Here is an 18,779-nt window from a genome sequence, read left to right on the forward strand (position 1 = left end):
GCTTCTGATACATGAGAGAATAAAACAAAGATCCCTGTTGTCATTCATCTTACTTTCTACGAAAGTGAGAGAGACGATGCACAGTGAGTATGACAATAAACAAATATGTGGTATTCTATGAAGGGATGGAAAAAATACAGCAAGACAAAGGGAATTAGGAGTACTAGAAGGAGGCCAGTCTGCAATATTACATAGGATGGTCAGTAGGCCTTATTGAGAAGGCGAATTTTGAAGTAAGACTTGAGGGCTCTGAAGGTGTTAGCCAAGTAAATCTCTGAGATAAAAGAATTTAAAGCAGAGAGAAAAGCAAGAACAAAATACTGAGGAGAGAGCACACCTATTGTCTGCAAGGAAAAACAAGCAGGTAAATTTGGCTGAGGCAGAGTAGTAAGCAGGTGAGGTAGGAAATGAAATGAAAGAGGTAATGTGACAAGGGTCAGATCTTGTAAGTTAATGGGTATCATTTTTGGGATTTCGGCTTTTACTGAGTGAAATAGGAAACTATCACAGATATAGGCAAAGGGGGAAAAAACCCCACCAAAACCTGACACATTTTTAAAAGGAATACAGACTTGGTATAGAACGAACTTTTGGATAGCAAGGGTAGAAAAGGTAGGAAATCCTATATGGAGGCTATTGCAGTAATACAGGCATGGACAGGATAGCAGTAGATGTAACGAGAAGTGATTAAGATTCTACCTCTATTTTAAAGGCAGAGTCACTATTATATCGTATAGAAACTGGATTTGGGTTATGGAAGAAAACAGGTGAGGGTGAATCTGAGATTTCTGGTTGGAGCAAGTGGATGTACAGCACTGCCTCTACTGAGATAGTAAAGGTTGGTAAAGATGGAGGAAGGTTAGGGTAGTTTTCTGGACTGATGAATTTAAAATGTCCATTAGATATGCAAGTGGAAATTGCTGGATGGGAATCTGGATACAGTCTATAGTTTCTTAGAGCGGAATTAAGAGATAAATATGAACCCAAGTTATGTGGGACCGGTATCATACAATTTTAGGGGACATCTTTGGGAAATATATTCAAAGTAATGAACTTAAAATTAGGTACGGTGCCTTGTAATAAGCTTGTAGAGGTGAGAAATCTTAAGGCTTAAGCTTCATTAGTTCATAGTAAAGCTGCCTCTCACTGACGACATAAATTTTGCAGATTGTTAACATATGAAAGCCATGGTATTAGATAAGGAGAAACAAAGTATAAACCCTAAAGAAGTCGTAAGACATGGAGATTTCCAACATTAAGTGGGGTGAGGAAAACTAGCAAAGAATTCTGAGACAAAGCACATGATATGATGCAGGGGTAAAATCCCAAGTGTGTAGTATCCTGGAAGGCAAGTAACGAAAGTTTAGCAAGGCAGTGGAAGTGACGAATTATGACAAATACTGCTAATAGGCCAAGTAACATGTGTACCGAGAATAGACAACTGGAATTAGCAGTGTGGTCATCACTGATGTCCTTGGCAAACACAGTTTTGGTGAAATGGTAGAGGCAAAAATCTTGCTGGAATGGACCTAAGAAAGAATGGGAAGGAAGAGACATATTGGAAAACAGAGAACAGAGAAAACAATTTGTGAATTTTGCTACAAAGGAGTATAAGAAGTGGGGCATTAGCTGGTCGGGAGAGTGGCATTAAAAGTTTTGTTTAGTCTTTTAAGATGGGGGAAAAAACAGATATAAGCATGCTGATGGGAATGATTCCATAGAGACAAAAAAGTGAAAGATAATAAAGGAGAGGGAAGGCAGAATTGCTGAAGAGATGTCTTCGAGTAAAGGAAAAAGGATGAGGTTTAATGTATAAGTGAGATTACTGGCTTTAGATAGGAGAAGGTAAGAGAATGTAGAATATGTGGGTATTATGTTTATGTTTAGTGTGAGTTTGTGCAAGTTTTCCTTTGCTTCAGTTTTCTCAGTGAAGCAGGAACTCAGATCATCTGTTGGGAGTGAGGATGGAGCAAGAGATATTGGAAGGTTTGATAGGGGAATTCTTAGAAAGCCCCAGGATCTGCCTCCTTGGTGCTACATTTTGTGTAATTCTCTCCATTTGAATGTGGGTGGAAACTGTGATTTGATTCTAATCAACAGAATGTGGCAAAATGATGGAATGTCACTACTGTGATTATATATTGTATAGTAAAGGAGGTGAGAAGTCACACATGTGATTCAGTTCAATATGTAAGATAGCACACATGGGACAAAGATTTTCCTGCTGGCTTTGCAAGATGTAAATAGCCATAGTGGAAAGTGCCTACTGTACTGAGGGTCATACTGCAGGGAACTTGGGCAGCCTCTTGTCGACAGACAGTAAGAAGTCAGGGCACTGACTTCAAGGAACTGGATGCTGCCATCAACCTGTATCAACTTAAAAGCAGATTAGACTTCAGTCAAGCTTCTAGATGAGAATGCACTCCATCCGATATTTTGATTGCAGTTTTGTGAGACCAGGAGCAGAGAACTCGGCGAAGCAGTGCCTAGACTCTTGACCTATGGAAACTACAAGATAATAAATGGGTGCTGTCTGAGCCACTGTGTAACTTGTTACACAGCAACAGAAAGCTAATACAGAGGTTGAAAGAAGAGAACATATGAAATAGCCATCTAGAGAGTAAAAAAGCAAATGGGCTTATGACTATTTGAGAATTAAGGATTCATTTGAGATCTACAGTCATGAATTTAAAGAAAGACCAGTGGGTTTCATCTGTGTTTTCCTGTAACCATAGCAAAGGTGCTATACATGAGTTACCTGTTTTCATTTGTTTTATTATATTTTGAGATATGATTTCAAATTCATCAGTAAACGAGTGTCCATAAAGCAGATGTTTCTGCAATTGTTATTTTTCCTTTTTCTTTTCATGAAATTTAAGAAGAATCCTAGGTGAGCTAACCACCAGGAATCTAAAATTAAGGCTGGAATTTAATTTTTGGCACCAATGACTGATTAACAAAACCATTTTGTTGAATTTTGAAGTGACTAAAAAATTTAGTATCAATAATTCAGAACTGATCAAACCTCTATTTTTTTATTTTGTTAAGATTTTAAAAAACACATTGCTTAAAGAATCTACTTCTATTTATTATATCTTTATATTTGCTTCATATTTAAAATTTCACCTGTTGGAAATTTCAAAGTTGCACTTTGCAATATGCAACACACACACACAAAAAAGTGTAAGTTATAAAACTATTAGCCCTTATAACTTTTCTTTCTCAATAGGGAAATAATAGCAAGATGATTTATCACTGGAGAATGCATGACTTAGTATTCTCACTAGAGGAGAAAATAACTGTAGTGTAGTTTACACTATCTTAAAAACCACACAGAGACTGATTACAGAAATATTTTGGAGTTAAAAAAGCAGGAACACTAGTATCTTAGAATCCTTTTTTAAAGATAAAACTCAGTTTTAATAAGCTGTATGCTGTTATTCACCATCTTAAAGAATACTCTTTCATATCACTTGAAAGATATTTCATAAAAAAATAAACATAACCTAACATTTAAGGTGAATATTACATTCTAGATACTGTACTATTTATTAACAATGAATTTCTTTCTTTCTTCAACCCTTTGAGGTGCTATAATTATCTGAATTGCACAAAAGGGGAAAGTGAAGCCTAATTTACTCAGCAAGTAAGTGGCAGAACAAGGATTTGATCATACACAATTTGGTGCTAGTCTTGACTTTTAACCACCATTCTGTAAGACTTCTCAATTTTCAGGGGGGAAATTATTATAGACCCACAACACTGCGGTTACAGTCTGCCAGTCTGACCTGTGGAAATAGTCTGATCTGTAGAAACATGAGGGTAGAAAATTAAAATTTAGTAGGTACTGAAACATGTAATCATTATTAAAAGAAAAGATTTTTAAATGTTGAAATTGCAATAAAACTTACTCTTTGGTGTATTTTCTGTGCTTTTTACTTTTGGATTTTCTGAATATTAATAGTCCCTTAGATCTTTTTATCACATTAGTTTGTAACATAGACAAACTATTTATTCTGAAAATAGACTCAATTATAACTCACTTAACTATTACGGATGAAATTAACACAGATAGTTGACTGGATGTATTTTACATTGGTTTATAAAAATTTACAAGGAAAAAGTTTATAGTTGGTTGCTTTTAACAGCAGAGGGTATCCTATTAGCTGCAACACATAAAAAAATTACTTATAGGTTTAAAAGTTCACTTTAATTATGAAGATTTTAAGATTATCACACTAGAACCCATTTTTCTATCTATATACCCTTAAAGATCTAAGCTAATCTAGTGGAGTTGAAACTATTGGGAAATACTGAGGGAGCACAATGAGTACAAACTACTAATAACATAAGAATGGACGATGACTAAAATTCCAATATTTAAGAATTCTGTTTTGTTCTTTTGTATCTTGCCTTATGTTATCCAGGAGATACTATGCTTGTTTGTATAAAAACAGAAGAGACCAGAATATAAATAAAATATATTTAACAGAGTATAGTAGACAAAGTACAAAACCGCAACGAATTATTATTTCAAATTAGGAAAATATTAGAATTGGTAGAGGTGGATATAGTAATATATCTGGAGGGTAAAAATATTAGTAAACTTCAATATATAAATGAGCCTTTAAAGAAATCAATTAATAAAAATTCACATGTTCATATAAAAAAAAAAAGAAAGTATAAATCTAACATCAAAGACAAAACTATTGAGATAGTTTTTCTTTCCAGATCCAGGACTTTTTACTTAACACACTGAGAAAAACCGTTAGTTTTGTTTGTATTGCTGTTGTTCTCATTTGTCTTTTGTTCGAAAAATAAAGAATGATAAAATACAAGAGAAACACTAGAAAAAAAAAGTCAGTTGTTCCAATAGTTTTCTATATCACATAAAGTTCATGTAAGAAATAAGGCATAGAGAGTGCAAATGTATAAACACCTTTTTAACTTCATGCATCAATATTACAAGCTTTGTTCTCACATTTATTTCATATCATTTCCTTCAAAGGGAAGTGCTGGGTTTCATCACTAGAGATGTGTATTATTTTAACCAATTTATTGGGGCTAAAATGTGAGTATTATAAAGTAGTTTTTTTTCTAAAGGGAATGCTACTGTATAAAATGAAAATCAAGCTCCTACTATAGAATAAAATAGCACTCTATGTTAGTTTTGCTTCCAGTTATTGTTTTAAAATTTTTCCTGAGGTTGCAAAAGTATTAGAATTAGCAAATGAGCAAAATTATTCTGATAGACTTAGATTAGATTACATGCAAAGGGCACACTTAATATAGTTAGCAAATATAGTTCAAAGTTAATAATTTATTAGTCAACTATATGAAAAATATATTAAAAAGATAAGCTTTCATTTAATATTTGAATAATCCCATAAGGCCTTGTATTAGTAAAAAAGTGGAAATATTAAAAAAATAACATCTCTCACCTAAATGAAGCTCAACTCAGACAAAATGAAAATGTGTTTAATCATTTTAATGAATATATTTTTCAACATTTGTCAAGTACATTAGGCTCTGGATTACATATAAATATTTTAGATGATTTACTTAAATGTGCCAAAAATAACTACATTTTTGAAAAATGACCTACAAATATTCAGTAGCAAAACAATCATCAAAAACATGTTTCATATTTCTAATTGCAAAGTGTGCCACTCCACCAAAGAAAACACTAGTATAAATTAGAAGAAAATACCATTTCCTGAGTTGTTAAACAGCATTAAAATTATCACAAACACCAATTTTCAGTTACTTTCAGATTGCTAGAAATGTTTTTCATTGAAAGTTGAAAATCGTTTACATAGTAAGACATGTCTAAAATAAAAAACAAATGAAAATGCATTCACTTTTAAAGATATACCTTTGCTCAATAAGTCATATTTATACATTTATTTTTTACATATATGACATTCTTAATATATATACCAATAATCCTAGGAAGAAACAGTAATGAAGATTATAAACAGTGACTCAGTAAAAAACCCACAGAGCTCCATTAAGCCATAATTTTAAGGGAAAAATCCAAAATTCTTGTAGTCTACCATGTGAATATATTTTTGTTATCTAAAGTAAAAAATGCATATAAAGGTTCAGGAATAATGGATATTTCTTTCTCAGGTTACTTGGAATCTGATCATGGTGCACATATGTGAATGAACGAATATATCCTTAACCCACCATTATCTTTTTCTCCAGTGTGCAGGCAATCACCCGTGAAAAGTATGGTGTAGATGACAGGATGATACTGTACCTGATTAGCTCTGGAGGTGGTCATGGGATCAGATGGAGAGGACTTGGTGGTAGTTGGGGAAGATGGCAATGTCTGGGAACAAAGCAGTTCAGGAGCAAATCAACCTTTAAAAGCCTTAAACTGATTATTTAAATAAAACAAAATAAAATAAAATGTAATATAACGAGAACAAAATCCTATGAACAAATTTTTCTCCTATTCATTCAAATTTAATGGAATTTAAGATCAATTAAGTAACTAATGCATGTAAATATGCATGCATAAGCATGTAAAAATAAATTCATGACTTGAAATCATGATGGTGACTGATAAAAATTCACATGAGTATTAAAGGTATCCTGACCATATTCATGAATAGTAGTCTCTTTTCTTTCCCTCTTGTTTGCTTGGGGGAAAAGAGATGTCAAACAAAAATTCAAGAAAGTCAATGAGTAAAACTGAAAGAGTTATTTTCCTATCAATGAATACAGTCGGGGATTGGAAGAAGTGGTGAAATGAAGTTTACTTTGGCATAAAAGCATCTACCTACTTAATATGTTGAACATCACCAACAAGTTGATTCCATATGAATTTAGGGATCCATACTTAAAAGCAACTAAATTTGTACTTCTGAGTTCTTAATATCAGATTATCTTCTAAAATATTAATTTTTAAGAAATTTAGAGCCCGTCTGAAAATGTAAACATTAACCTCATATTAATAAACAAGTAACTAATAGCATTTTAACAAATTGCTATAATATCTTTATCATTTATGTTAAAGACTAAAAATTTAATATAGATGTATTGTAGCATCATCAGCCTGTGGTGAAAATAAGCACAAAAATATTAGGAATCATATTTATTGTTCACTTCATTCCTAAACACTTATACATACTATATATAAAATATATAGTATGAGACCATAAAATACTTGTTGAACAATACATTAACATTTTTTAAAAACTTCAAGTCTAATGGAATAACCTTAAAGTGTAAGATGTCAAGCCTTTTTCTTTTTAAAAAATGTAATTTTACTTTTTTAGTGAACAGCATTGCTTAAGAAGCATCCTCGATAGATAATATTTCCCAATAGGTGAAATGGGGTAGTTTTATAGTATAGACATAATCCTTTGTGGACATTATGTTTTATATTAATACATATGCATCACAATTACTCAGATATGAGCAAAAGCATAACTTTAAAGGTTCAGCAGTGTCAGAAAAAAACAGATAAAATTACTTAACAAAATCATATTTCTTCATTTAAGATTTCAAAAGTTCTAATTTGGGTAGAACAAAGCAGTTGATCATAAAAAGAAAAAAATAGGAAATTCACAGGCTTCTGCTTAACTACTATTCTCCAGTAACAAAGTAAAGATTGGTTCTAACATCAAATCATGTTTTAAATAGTCCACTCCTCAAGTGATTCCTGGTTCTTCTAAGTTAAAACCTAAGATACTTTGAGGAAAACCAGACTTAATATTGAGTTATACCAAGGTTTTTTTTGTTAAATCATATTTAAAAAGGGGACAGGAACTACATTCAGAAATGAAACCTCATAAAAGAAGAAAATACATCTTCAAAACCTTTGTTTTCTGTTTTCGTTCCTTGTAATAAATTCCTGTCATTTCTCCAGAGAGACTTTCATTTTCAGTTATTAAAAATTGCTCTACTATTTTCTTTTCATGCAATACTATCCTGGAACATATATTATTGACATGATGCTACTATATGTTAAACAGTGAAAATTTTATTTTCCCATCTCTGGTTACAAGTGTTACTACAGAGAATTCTTGGGAGTAATTAACATACTTAAAAATCTGTTCTGTACTTATCTCAGATTAATTCTGAGGTTGCTGATGAAATAGATGTGAAATAAATCTAGAGGCCAATTCTGTCAAAACAGGTTAGAATTTAAGTTCATTAACATACAGAAGCACTAAGTATGTATTGGGTTCTTCTATTTCCATCAGGGTAAAATCAACCTGAAGTACCAGAGGTTCACTATGACATCCACCTTACCCTGGCTATGAAGTCTCAATAAGGTACTGAAACACTGCAAAGAACAATGTGGAAAAAGTAGTAATAGCAAGTGGCTCAGAATTTGTAGTCACTTCAATTAATATTAACTTCCATCAACTTATTCAATACCTTTTTTGTTGCTTGGCATATATATGAAATATTAGACATATATTATTAGTAACTGATACAATTCATAGTCATCAATATTGTCCTTAATAATTCTGATGCTATTTCTTTCTCATAGAAACAAAAACAGTAACTTTAAACTTTGGGAAAATATGAATGTGTTTAAATCATTAAAAGTTTGGTTATTAAACATCATCATCTGATAAGAAGTTAAAGTTTAGTATTTTAAATAAACAGGTGAAAATTATATAAGTTTGAGCTTGAAGGGATAAGATTGTCAAAATGTCACAATAAATCATCTCTAAATAGATTTTTTTCACTTAAATTTCTAAAATAATGTCATATAATGAAATAAACACATGATGAGTTTTGTAGCTACTATTCATAAAGATACTTTAAACACAAAAAGTCTCCTCCCTTTACAAATTTAACTTATAACAATAAAAAGATTCCAGGAAGTTTGCATTTTTGGTAGATTTTTTAGCTACAAAAAAATTGTTCTAACAAACAGATAAATGTATTAAAATAATACCTCTCATTTAAAATGTTTATTAATTAGATTAATGAAACAGCTTTAATAGTTTTCTCAACAAAAATAGAACCGAAGAATCCATAAGAAATATTTCAATTTCAACATAAATGTACAATACGTTTGTTTCCCTATTGTTTTATAAACAGTGTTCACTCCTACTTACTACACAGATTTAAAGTTTCATGGTTTCAGAGTTAAAAATCATTTAGTAAAATTCCTGTCACACATCATGAAGATGTAACTAACTGTATATCCATATAAGCAAAGTATGTTAAAATATTTGTTATAAATAACACTTACAAAGGACACTTCTTTCTCTATTTTTTGTTTCACATTTATCAAATAGTGATTGTGAGGGACAGTCATTTTTTAGCACAATTTTATCTTTCAAATGGAAAAATATAACATTTTTATTTACATGAATTGAGTAGCCATTTAAGAAGTCTGCTTTAAAGATTGGAGGCTGAATTACGTATTGCAGAAAATTTTAAAGTATTTGACAATTTCAAAACAGTGGATCCTTTGAAACAGTTTTCAAATATTCATGATTTAACAACAGACATTTAGTTAAGTGTAGATATAACTAGGTTTCTGGGAATAAGAACTAAAAAAGTGACTACAAATTGTAAAATGCATTCTTGTTAACAAGTGACAGTTTTGCTGGATCAGAAAATATTACTATAAATGAACTCTGTAATATATGCAGCTTACCTCCAAGCAAATCTACAGTAACAGACTGTCAAGAACCTCTGATAGTTATAGGTAAATTGAGAACAGCAATGAACAAGAAGTCTCAATTGTAATTCAAAACCTATTACTAGCTGAGTAGTATTACTCAAGTAGTCACCTTCCACCTGTGTTTCGAGTTCTGGTAAATAAATCTGTACAGTGCTCTATAAAAAATGGATAAAGTATGTGAATATGTAATTGTCATCTCTGGCTTTTCATCATGACAAGTTTCTTTCCTCCCTTCTTCCAATGTCTGAACAATCTGGAACCCCTCAGCTCTAATATAAATTCATATTGTCAAAGTTACACAGGTCTTTCAGAATTTATTCCTATTCCATAGCTTATTTTCCTCATAATTTGTTATTCCACACCATTATCCTTCTCTTCAATCATTCAATACCATGTATTTTACTTATCTTTCAACTTATGGTCTTTGTTATTTGAAAAAAATCATGATTTTCCAGAATGAACTCCTTATTTACTACAATTGACTATGTCTGAACTTTTTCCATTTTCCAAACCACCTTTTTTTTTTACATCTTCCTCTTCTTTTCATTATAGACAAAATTGTGACCTCCTACTCAGACCTCCTCCCCTGAATACCCTAAATGTTAACTTTCCCCTATTGCTGAGTCATCTCGTCCCCTCAATAATCTCATCTCCAATTTCTCTGCCTTTTCAAGCTCTTGTTTATTTTCTTTAACATCAGCCTCTTGAGTAGAGAGAGGGGTTACGTAAGTCTCCCTTATCTAACTTGTATTTTACTCCTTTGTATATCCAAAATTTCAAATCAGCATTTCTAACCTCCACACCATTTTTTCTCTTTACCTACCCAGCCACTATACTTTTAGGAAATAATATTAGTAGGAAATAATGATTGTGTTCTCACCATGTGATTAAAACTAACCTTTAAATCTCCAATAATCTCCTATTGAAATCTTTTTTTTTTTTATTTTTCTCTGGGTATTGGATCATTTTGAGCATCTTTCCTTATACTTTCCCTCCTTATTTTATCGTAGGGAATATTACTGATCTCCCTTTTATCTTTATGATTAATAGAGCACTTACTAGGAACCAGGTATAGTTCTACTCAGTTAATACAATACCCCTGTGAAATAGACTACTATTACTAACCCCATGTTATGAGTAAAGAAGTTGAGGTACAGAGAAGCAAAACAACTCACCCAAAGGTACAATAGCTGGTAAATTAAAGAGCCAGGAATTGAACCTGGGCACACTTGCTCCGGCTCCTATGGGCTTAACTACTACGTTACAATGCCTCTGACTTACTTTTTCTCTTGTTTCTTTATCTCATTTTTTGCTCCTTTTTTTCTCTACTACAATAAAGATGGTAAGTGAAATTATCACCTATGATGCAATTAATGATCTATATTTTCAGTTTTACATTCTCACCTGTGTTTCTATAAAAGACTACTTCAAGAGAAAAGCATACAACTTACAACTTATTGAATTTGCCTGCAACAAACAAAAATATTATTTCAAACAGTTGCCTACAATTCATTAATTGCTTTTTAGGCTTCACTATTCTGCTAGGCTCAAAACCATATATAATCATTTTTTATTCTTTTCTTACCATTTTGGAACTAGAACAAATCATTCTCAGAGGCTCACAGATTTTACTTTGACATTTCTTTTAACATCATGCATTTGCCTCAGCTTCACTACCAAACCAGAGTAGGTGTTCATCTTCTTAAAATATTGCCTAGTCTCTTAACTTCACCCTGACACAAGACATTCTACTTTAAATGAGGATCTCTTCTTGGATAAACTTATTCAAGATAATGAAATGTCCCCAAAGAGAGAAATCTACTAAATTTCATTTTATCATCATTACTCAAATTTGGAGGCCATATAGCTCAGTGTCAAGATCAATTATCAATTACATTTCCTTGGGTAAGTTATTAAATTTCTTTACTCATCAGCTTCCTTAAGTATAACATGGATTCTGTACTCCTTACCTGCCTGATAGGTTTTTGTGAAGATGGATAAAATATGATAATACATGTAAAGCGCATAACACAATGGCTGGCAGAGAAACAGAGTAAACACCGTATATGTCACTATTACATTGCTGATCCTTCATTCTTGACCACCAAACCTTTATTTATTTATTTTGCCTGACAAAGCTTAACATTCCTTGAATTTTTGAGTGTTACATGAAAGAAGTTTAAAAAATACTTTCTTATAAACCTTCAGACCTAAAGATCTGCATAGTAGATCACTCAGCTAATTGTCATAGTTCTCTTCTACCAACAGTTATACATACAGGCACCCCTTTTTAAGGGTCTGTCTGGATTTTCAGAACAGAAGAGAAAAAAATGCAGATGTGCCTCCTTTTGTTCTAACTTTTCAGAGAAATTAAAAAAGTTCCTTTGGGAAATACTATGAAGAAATCTATAGAATGTCCCTCGGCCAGACATCCAAGGCTCTCCATTATCTGGTCTCATCCTAACATTAATTTCCTCTAAACTCCAACACAAATGTTCCATTTCTGTCAAGAGAGTCACCTTACTATTCAACCATTATAGCTTTTTTCTCAAATCCATATTGTTTCACATGCCTAAAATAAGCTTTTTATCTTTCTTCTCCTCTAATTAGGAAATTCCTATAGAATCTTCAAGGTCTGGTTCAAATCCTCACCTGTATTATAAGACCAAATGTCATTCCACCCTATATTTCTTCCACATGCCTCTGAACTTTTATATATTTTATAGTACACTGTTTATGCTGCGATTTTGGTATATACAGTTTGACATTTTTATAAATCATTTTAATCATTTCTGATCTCTCACAAGCTAGTTTTAGAGAGCAAGGGCTACAATTTAATATATCTTGCAACTCAGTAAGAAGGCATTTAATAAATTCATGACTGAATGGATGAATAGTGAATACAATTATGTGCTATTTTTGCCAATTTTTCACGATAGAGGTAAAACTCTAAGTGAGATTCTTGATATCTTCACTTGATTTTTTTTAAATACAAGAAAATTCTCTAAATGCCTATAACCACTTTGTTCTTAATGTAGCTTTTCTTAAAAATGCATTTGAGCCAAAATGGAAAAGAATTGCTGAAAATTTGTAACAGACAAAAGGAGTTAACAAATGCTAACTGTATTACTGATTTGTGGTTTCTACCTTGTTTTAGGGTTTCTTATATTGACTTACTATGTATAAGCAACCATACTTGGAGAGGGATTTGAGGGGCTTAAAAAGAAGAAAAGTTGCAATAATCCTATGAGGGGAAAAGGTATATATAAAGCTCAAAACATAAAAAAGGTGGAAATGGAAAAATGTGTACCAACTACTCTGGACTAAAGACATGCTCCAGGAATGAGTTCAAAGCTTCTAGGCAAACAAGGTCTAAATTATTTGAAGATCGTTGAATGTCTCTGCTATTTGCGTGTCCTGAAAATAAGCAATAGGATGTTCTATGTTGTAATATATGTTTAATTTTGGTTTACTGGCTCTTTCTGCGTATCTGTTTCTTTGTATACTGACTTGTAAAATTAGCACAGTGGTTATTAGGTGCTTCATAAAAGTATCCTAATTAAGGTGATAGAACAGAGGTTACAATATTTTAATTATTCAATACACGTTAATCATTATTACTATTACCATTTGAATACATAAAGTATTGGAGTCCCTCTCTATTGGCAAATAAATATTTTTAAAATAAAACAACAACAACAAACATTTGAGAGGGAACAACACCTTAATATCTGAAGTTGGATGTAAGGCTGTTATCCTAGATTTCATCATTCCACTATATCAAAGGCCTGCAAGACCAGTTTGCATTATTTTCTTACAAAACTGTATTTGTCTGAGCATTCATTCAGTCAGTAAATGTAGGTTTCATTTGGGCAGAATATTCTGGTTCATGCAATTTATTCAGTTACCAACTATATCTAGATTACATAATTCAGAACACAATATTCTGTTAAAAGTCCATATATATGGTTTGAAATTGTAACTTTTAAAATGTTTGTTTAGAACTAACTGTGATTTCCTATTTTTAAATCCAAGTTACATATAAATTATACTCTTTTAGGAAGCAAACCTTAAAATTATCAATCATAAAAAACAACAGTCATGTAGTAATAAACATTCAGAAAGCTATAATTTTATATTCAACATGAACTCATTTCTGTGCAGAAGTTGTATTTTCTAGCTCTCTCATTTTTTAAAACTCTTAATTTTATTCTTTGCCCAATTTAACTAAAAGAAAATTCTAAAAGACGTTTTAAAGAAATTTTTTTAAAAATTAACTTCAGGACCGAATAAAGCCCAAAGAAGAGATAAATGTCAAAGGAAAGACCACCATTTTAAAAGAAATCTTACTGTGATTCTATGTATTAATGTATGCATATATAAAACTATCATATAAAAATATCATATGAAATATGATATATGAAATGTTTTTATATATTCTAGAGCAATTTATTTTGGACATATTATTTGACAATGGATAACCAGCATAATTTCTTCAGAAACAAAACTGTGGTCGTTTAAATTTATATACTTGACTTACTATTTAGCGAATAACCCAACAAAAAAATCTTACATTGCTAAAATAGGAAAACTTAAAACATAAAAAACTCTGTTGATCTATACTATCTTGGAAATATGTTTGATGGTTTCTCCAGATTTTTCAAGTAAATTTTTTAATTTTTACACTTACAAAGAAAGTGTTTAAGGATTAAATATATTGCCCTAATAGATTTAGTGTACTTGTTTGGTTAATTTTTTAAATGATACTCTATTTCATGTACATCACTTATTACATAAACATATTAAAATCAACAATAATTTTAATTCCATTAATATCTACCAGGCTTACAAATGAATGAAAATACACAAAAATCAATCAATCACTATTGTTTTTAACACTTATCATGATTTTAAATAACATTATCTGACCAAGGCAAGTAAATAAAAAAAGCAAACATTTTCAAATTCTGGTTTTCATCAATCTATACTGGTACTGGATATACGGGAGCCTTTAAATTTCATATTGCATAGAGAAAATTGCAATTTTAATGATTCATATTCCATTATTTGATACTAGCTATTATTATAAAAATAATAAATATTCATTCATATCATTGTCCTAAATATACTGCCAGTAATATCATACTACTAAAACTACATTGTATATTTTATTTTTTAAAAAATCAAGATGCTCACTCTTATCTATAAATGTTTGCACTTTTCTCACAGAAAGTATAAAAGAGAGTAGAAATAGGCTGGAGTAAGGCAGAAAGTCAATAAACCCTACTACACTTTAGTGGGAATTCTGTAAATTCTTAGCCCCAGGTGATTTTAACCCACAAGTCTTTAACTAAACTCATAGTTTTAGAATCTGGATACAGAGTCCTTGTATCTCTTTCAAGGTATCAGTTTTAAAAATATTCCTTGTATTCCCCTGGCATAGATAAGCTAAATTTCTAAACTATATATGGTTGGGAAGAAGAAAAAAACATCAACTGATGCGTAGAACTCTAAAATATTTACATTCTGCCATGCATACGTTAAAAGATACTTCCTTAAAAAGGGTAGAGAAATCAAAGTGACAGAGTATAAAATGAAATTTTATATGGAATAGCAGCTATCTGATGTAAACATGGCAAAAATTTGAACAGTAATCAACAGAAAGTTTAATGTTAGCCTATAATTTGAAAATATATTACCTAATTATTAATTCCTATGTTTGTGTATGATTAGTCAGCCTTACTTTTATCTATACGTTGTTAAAATTATAATATGTCAATAACACTGTTTGGCATAATATTTTTTTCAATCCAGAAACATGAAATTAATAAGATTTTGAGCTACATTTCAAATTTATTACAATGAACATAAAATGCTGTAAATTAAGTATTCTGTAAATTAATGAAGTTAATACATTTCTTTTGAAGGCAGAGTCTACTGATTGTATGATCACAAATTAAGCAGCTAATTATAAAGGGGCAAATGCAGAAACAATAATTATAATCATAAGGTAACAAATAAATTTGAGAATTTAAGAGTTTATGGGGAAGGATTCACCTATTTTAACATTAAAGAATGTCATTTTTCCCCTACAGCATGTCAGCCATTATTCAACCTTAAAAACTCACATTGTCTTTTATCAAATAAAATTTTTGTTACAGAAAAATCTCACACATTAAAAGTAAACATTGGCCTTTTATGACATATATAAAGACTACATGTTATACAGAACATAATAGCTGATTTGTAACAAAAGACTATTTGCTAAGTACAAAAATTTACTTATACATATTTGTTTATAAAAACTGTTATATATAACAAGTTAACAAAATAGGAGTTTATAAGTATACTGAAAACTACAAATATTACTAAAAATATGGTATTTGAAATCTTGAGGATATACTCTCACTTCAATTTTTATACTTTATTTAAAAAGTGATATAATTTTAAAGATTTAATCCCTATAAACTAAACAAATTTATGTCTATAAATTTTTAAAAGGTAATCACAAAAGTAATGAGCCATATAATTGCTCCTCAGTATAACACTAAAAAGTGATTTATTCAATCAATCAATAAATCAACTAGTCAATCTATGGAAGAGGCTCTGACTGACAGTCTTTAAGTAAATAAAATGACAACTTTGTTATGTATTAAGTATGCTTAGGAAAAAAACAAAACTTCATCTGCTAAGACTTTAAGCTTCCTTTATAAGGAATTCATACTATGCTGTGGATATTTCTCTTTGATTTCCCAACTAAACACTCACTTGTTTGATGCGATCTGGATTAACGGTGGTCTGGGGTTGTAGAATGCTGACTGGTTCTGTCTTGGCCACATTTTGGGGCATTTCACGAATTTTTTCTGCAATGAATCCATGAACTGCATTCAGTGCTTCAACTGTTCCCTGGATCAAACATACTCGTTCAGTAGTACCTGTGGATGAAAGATTAATTTTCAGAAAACTTTCTTTCTTATTTTGTATTTTTTTTTAAAAAAAGCCATGAAAAAGGATGATATGATGTAAAACGTAAAACTCTCAATTAAAAAGAAATGTTCAACTGAACCAAACAGAGGGAATACATACATATATACTCCTTTTTATCATTTTTACACTCATTCTTTCCTAATAGTCTCAAAAACGGCCTTTGGATTCCAGTAGAGCCAGAGATCCTAAGAAATTATGAGCCTATCATTCCTTCATTGACATAAAAAAAATACTTGCAGAGCGTTTATAAAAATACTTCGTGTAAATGCTAGTAACACACAGATGAAGATCTATGGACCCAGCTTTCGAAGAAGATATCTTAAGGGTAAAAAGCTAGCATCAGGTCAACAATTATACGATGGTATGATGTGAAAAATAATGGATGTATCTACATGGATGGCACAAACAGATGGTCTACAATGCAAAGAGCATTTAAACTGGTGGGGAGAGGAGGTCTTGGAAGGTTTACATGGCAGGTATATTTCTTCATTTCTACCATTCTTTATTCACTTACCCTGCTCTTCCTTTAATTATAACATCAACATTACCTGATATTTTATATTTGTTAATTTTTAACTTTTTCACTAGAATGCAAGCCCTCAGAGGACAATGGATTAGCTTGTTTTGTTTTGTGCTGTAGTTTCCCCACAGCCTTTAACACTCCCTGTGTATAACAGGTGCAAAATAAATATTTATTAGATGAACGAATCAGCACTGTCATTATTATGTAATTTTAATAAGACAGAATATCAGAATTAAGACCAAAATTTTAAAATAGTTCATGAAATTTGAAATTGATGAATAATTGATACAGATATAATTAATAGTGTTCTTTCCACTGCTAGTGAATAAATTTGGTTGGGTCCAATATAGATCTTACAACTCTATATTTTACAGATAAACCTTAAGGAAAAAAAATTCATTTTCAGACTATAAAAGTGAGCCTCATTATAGCAGCTTGGTATTAAATTGTAATCTTCTCAGCATCCCAACACAACACATAAAGTTACTTCTCAGAAGCATTTATTAAACAGTTAACAAAAAATATCAAAAGAATGATTATTTTTAAATTTCTAAAATATTGGGTTTTGAATAAACATGAAAACTTCCAAGTACCTGACACACTTCTTTTTGGTGTTACAGTTTAAAAATTCTAAGCCACTCTACAAAACATTTTTAAAGTACATTTGGAAGGACAAAATTGTGAAGCTACAAACATTAAAAAAAAAAAATCACAGGGAGATTATGTTGCTTTAAGGATTAACTGCCTCATAAACCATTTTTCTATGTTTCTAGTAGTTTTGAATTTTTAAAAGAATAGTAAAAGCTTATCATTCTTACTTCTAGTAAAAAGACTCATCACAAGAGTTTAAAGAATAATATTACAAGAATACACCTAAATTACAACTTCTTATTTTAAACAATGAAGATTCAAGTCTATGAAAAACTAAGTTTCTTAAGTTGTACAAAATATTTCAGTAGAGAGCAAGTGTGCCTCTCATTTGTAAGGATGTAGAAAATCTGAAAAACATAACGTGAGTTTGAAGGCTTAATATTTTTTTCTCCTGATCAGCTTTTCTCATCCTGTCAACCTAGATGTATCTCTGTGGTGGTTCTTGGGTAAAATGATCTAGTTTACAGGGATACTCTAGGGAAGTCTTGACAAGGTTGTATTAACTGTCTAATAAATAACTAGAAAGGATAATAATAACTGATCAATGTAGTTCATGCAAAGTGTTCTCATCTAAGTCGGGAGACAAAACAAAATAGATCCGATTATATTCCTGCTTTTGGAGACAAATACAGAGTGCTCCTTTGGGGATGCCAGATAGGAAAGGCTCAACCTCAATAGGAATTCTAAAAAACAACATGGTACTAAATAACTGAAGACATTATATAATCCATGTTGCCTTTAAAATTCTAATTTAATACACTACATATTATGTCAGACAATACAGTAACCCCAACAGAGTAACAACACTTTAGAGTGTACAGACTATCAGGTAGTAAATGGAAATCACTGAGCCATAAAGAAATACGATTGTCTAAAACTGAATTTCATATAGCATATAGGAGACAATTTGGAGATAGTTCATTGGTTCAAATTTGCAGTACATAATCTTTGAGA

General features: G+C 31.0%; 1 protein-coding gene across 6 annotated transcripts in view; it reads right to left on the bottom strand.

Moving 5' to 3' along the window:
- NOVA1 (NOVA alternative splicing regulator 1) overlaps positions 1-18,779 on the bottom strand; it is a 150,343-nt gene that overhangs the window by 20,768 nt on the left and 110,796 nt on the right. For 5 of the 6 annotated variants that reach the window (XM_060619402.3, XM_060619410.2, XM_060619408.3 and 2 more), the window contains 2 exons: positions 16,433-16,599; positions 6,266-6,337 (listed from right to left, as the gene is read on the bottom strand). In XM_060619402.3, the coding sequence (XP_060475385.1) occupies positions 6,266-6,337; positions 16,433-16,599 (239 nt within the window). The remainder of the gene's footprint in view (positions 1-6,265; positions 6,338-16,432; positions 16,600-18,779) is intronic. The other variant, XM_060619403.3, reaches the window with a different exon arrangement.

Source organism: Panthera onca, chromosome B3, assembly GCF_046562875.1.
Source record: "Panthera onca isolate mPanOnc1 chromosome B3, mPanOnc1 haplotype 2, whole genome shotgun sequence".
Lineage (NCBI taxonomy): Eukaryota > Metazoa > Chordata > Mammalia > Carnivora > Felidae > Panthera > Panthera onca.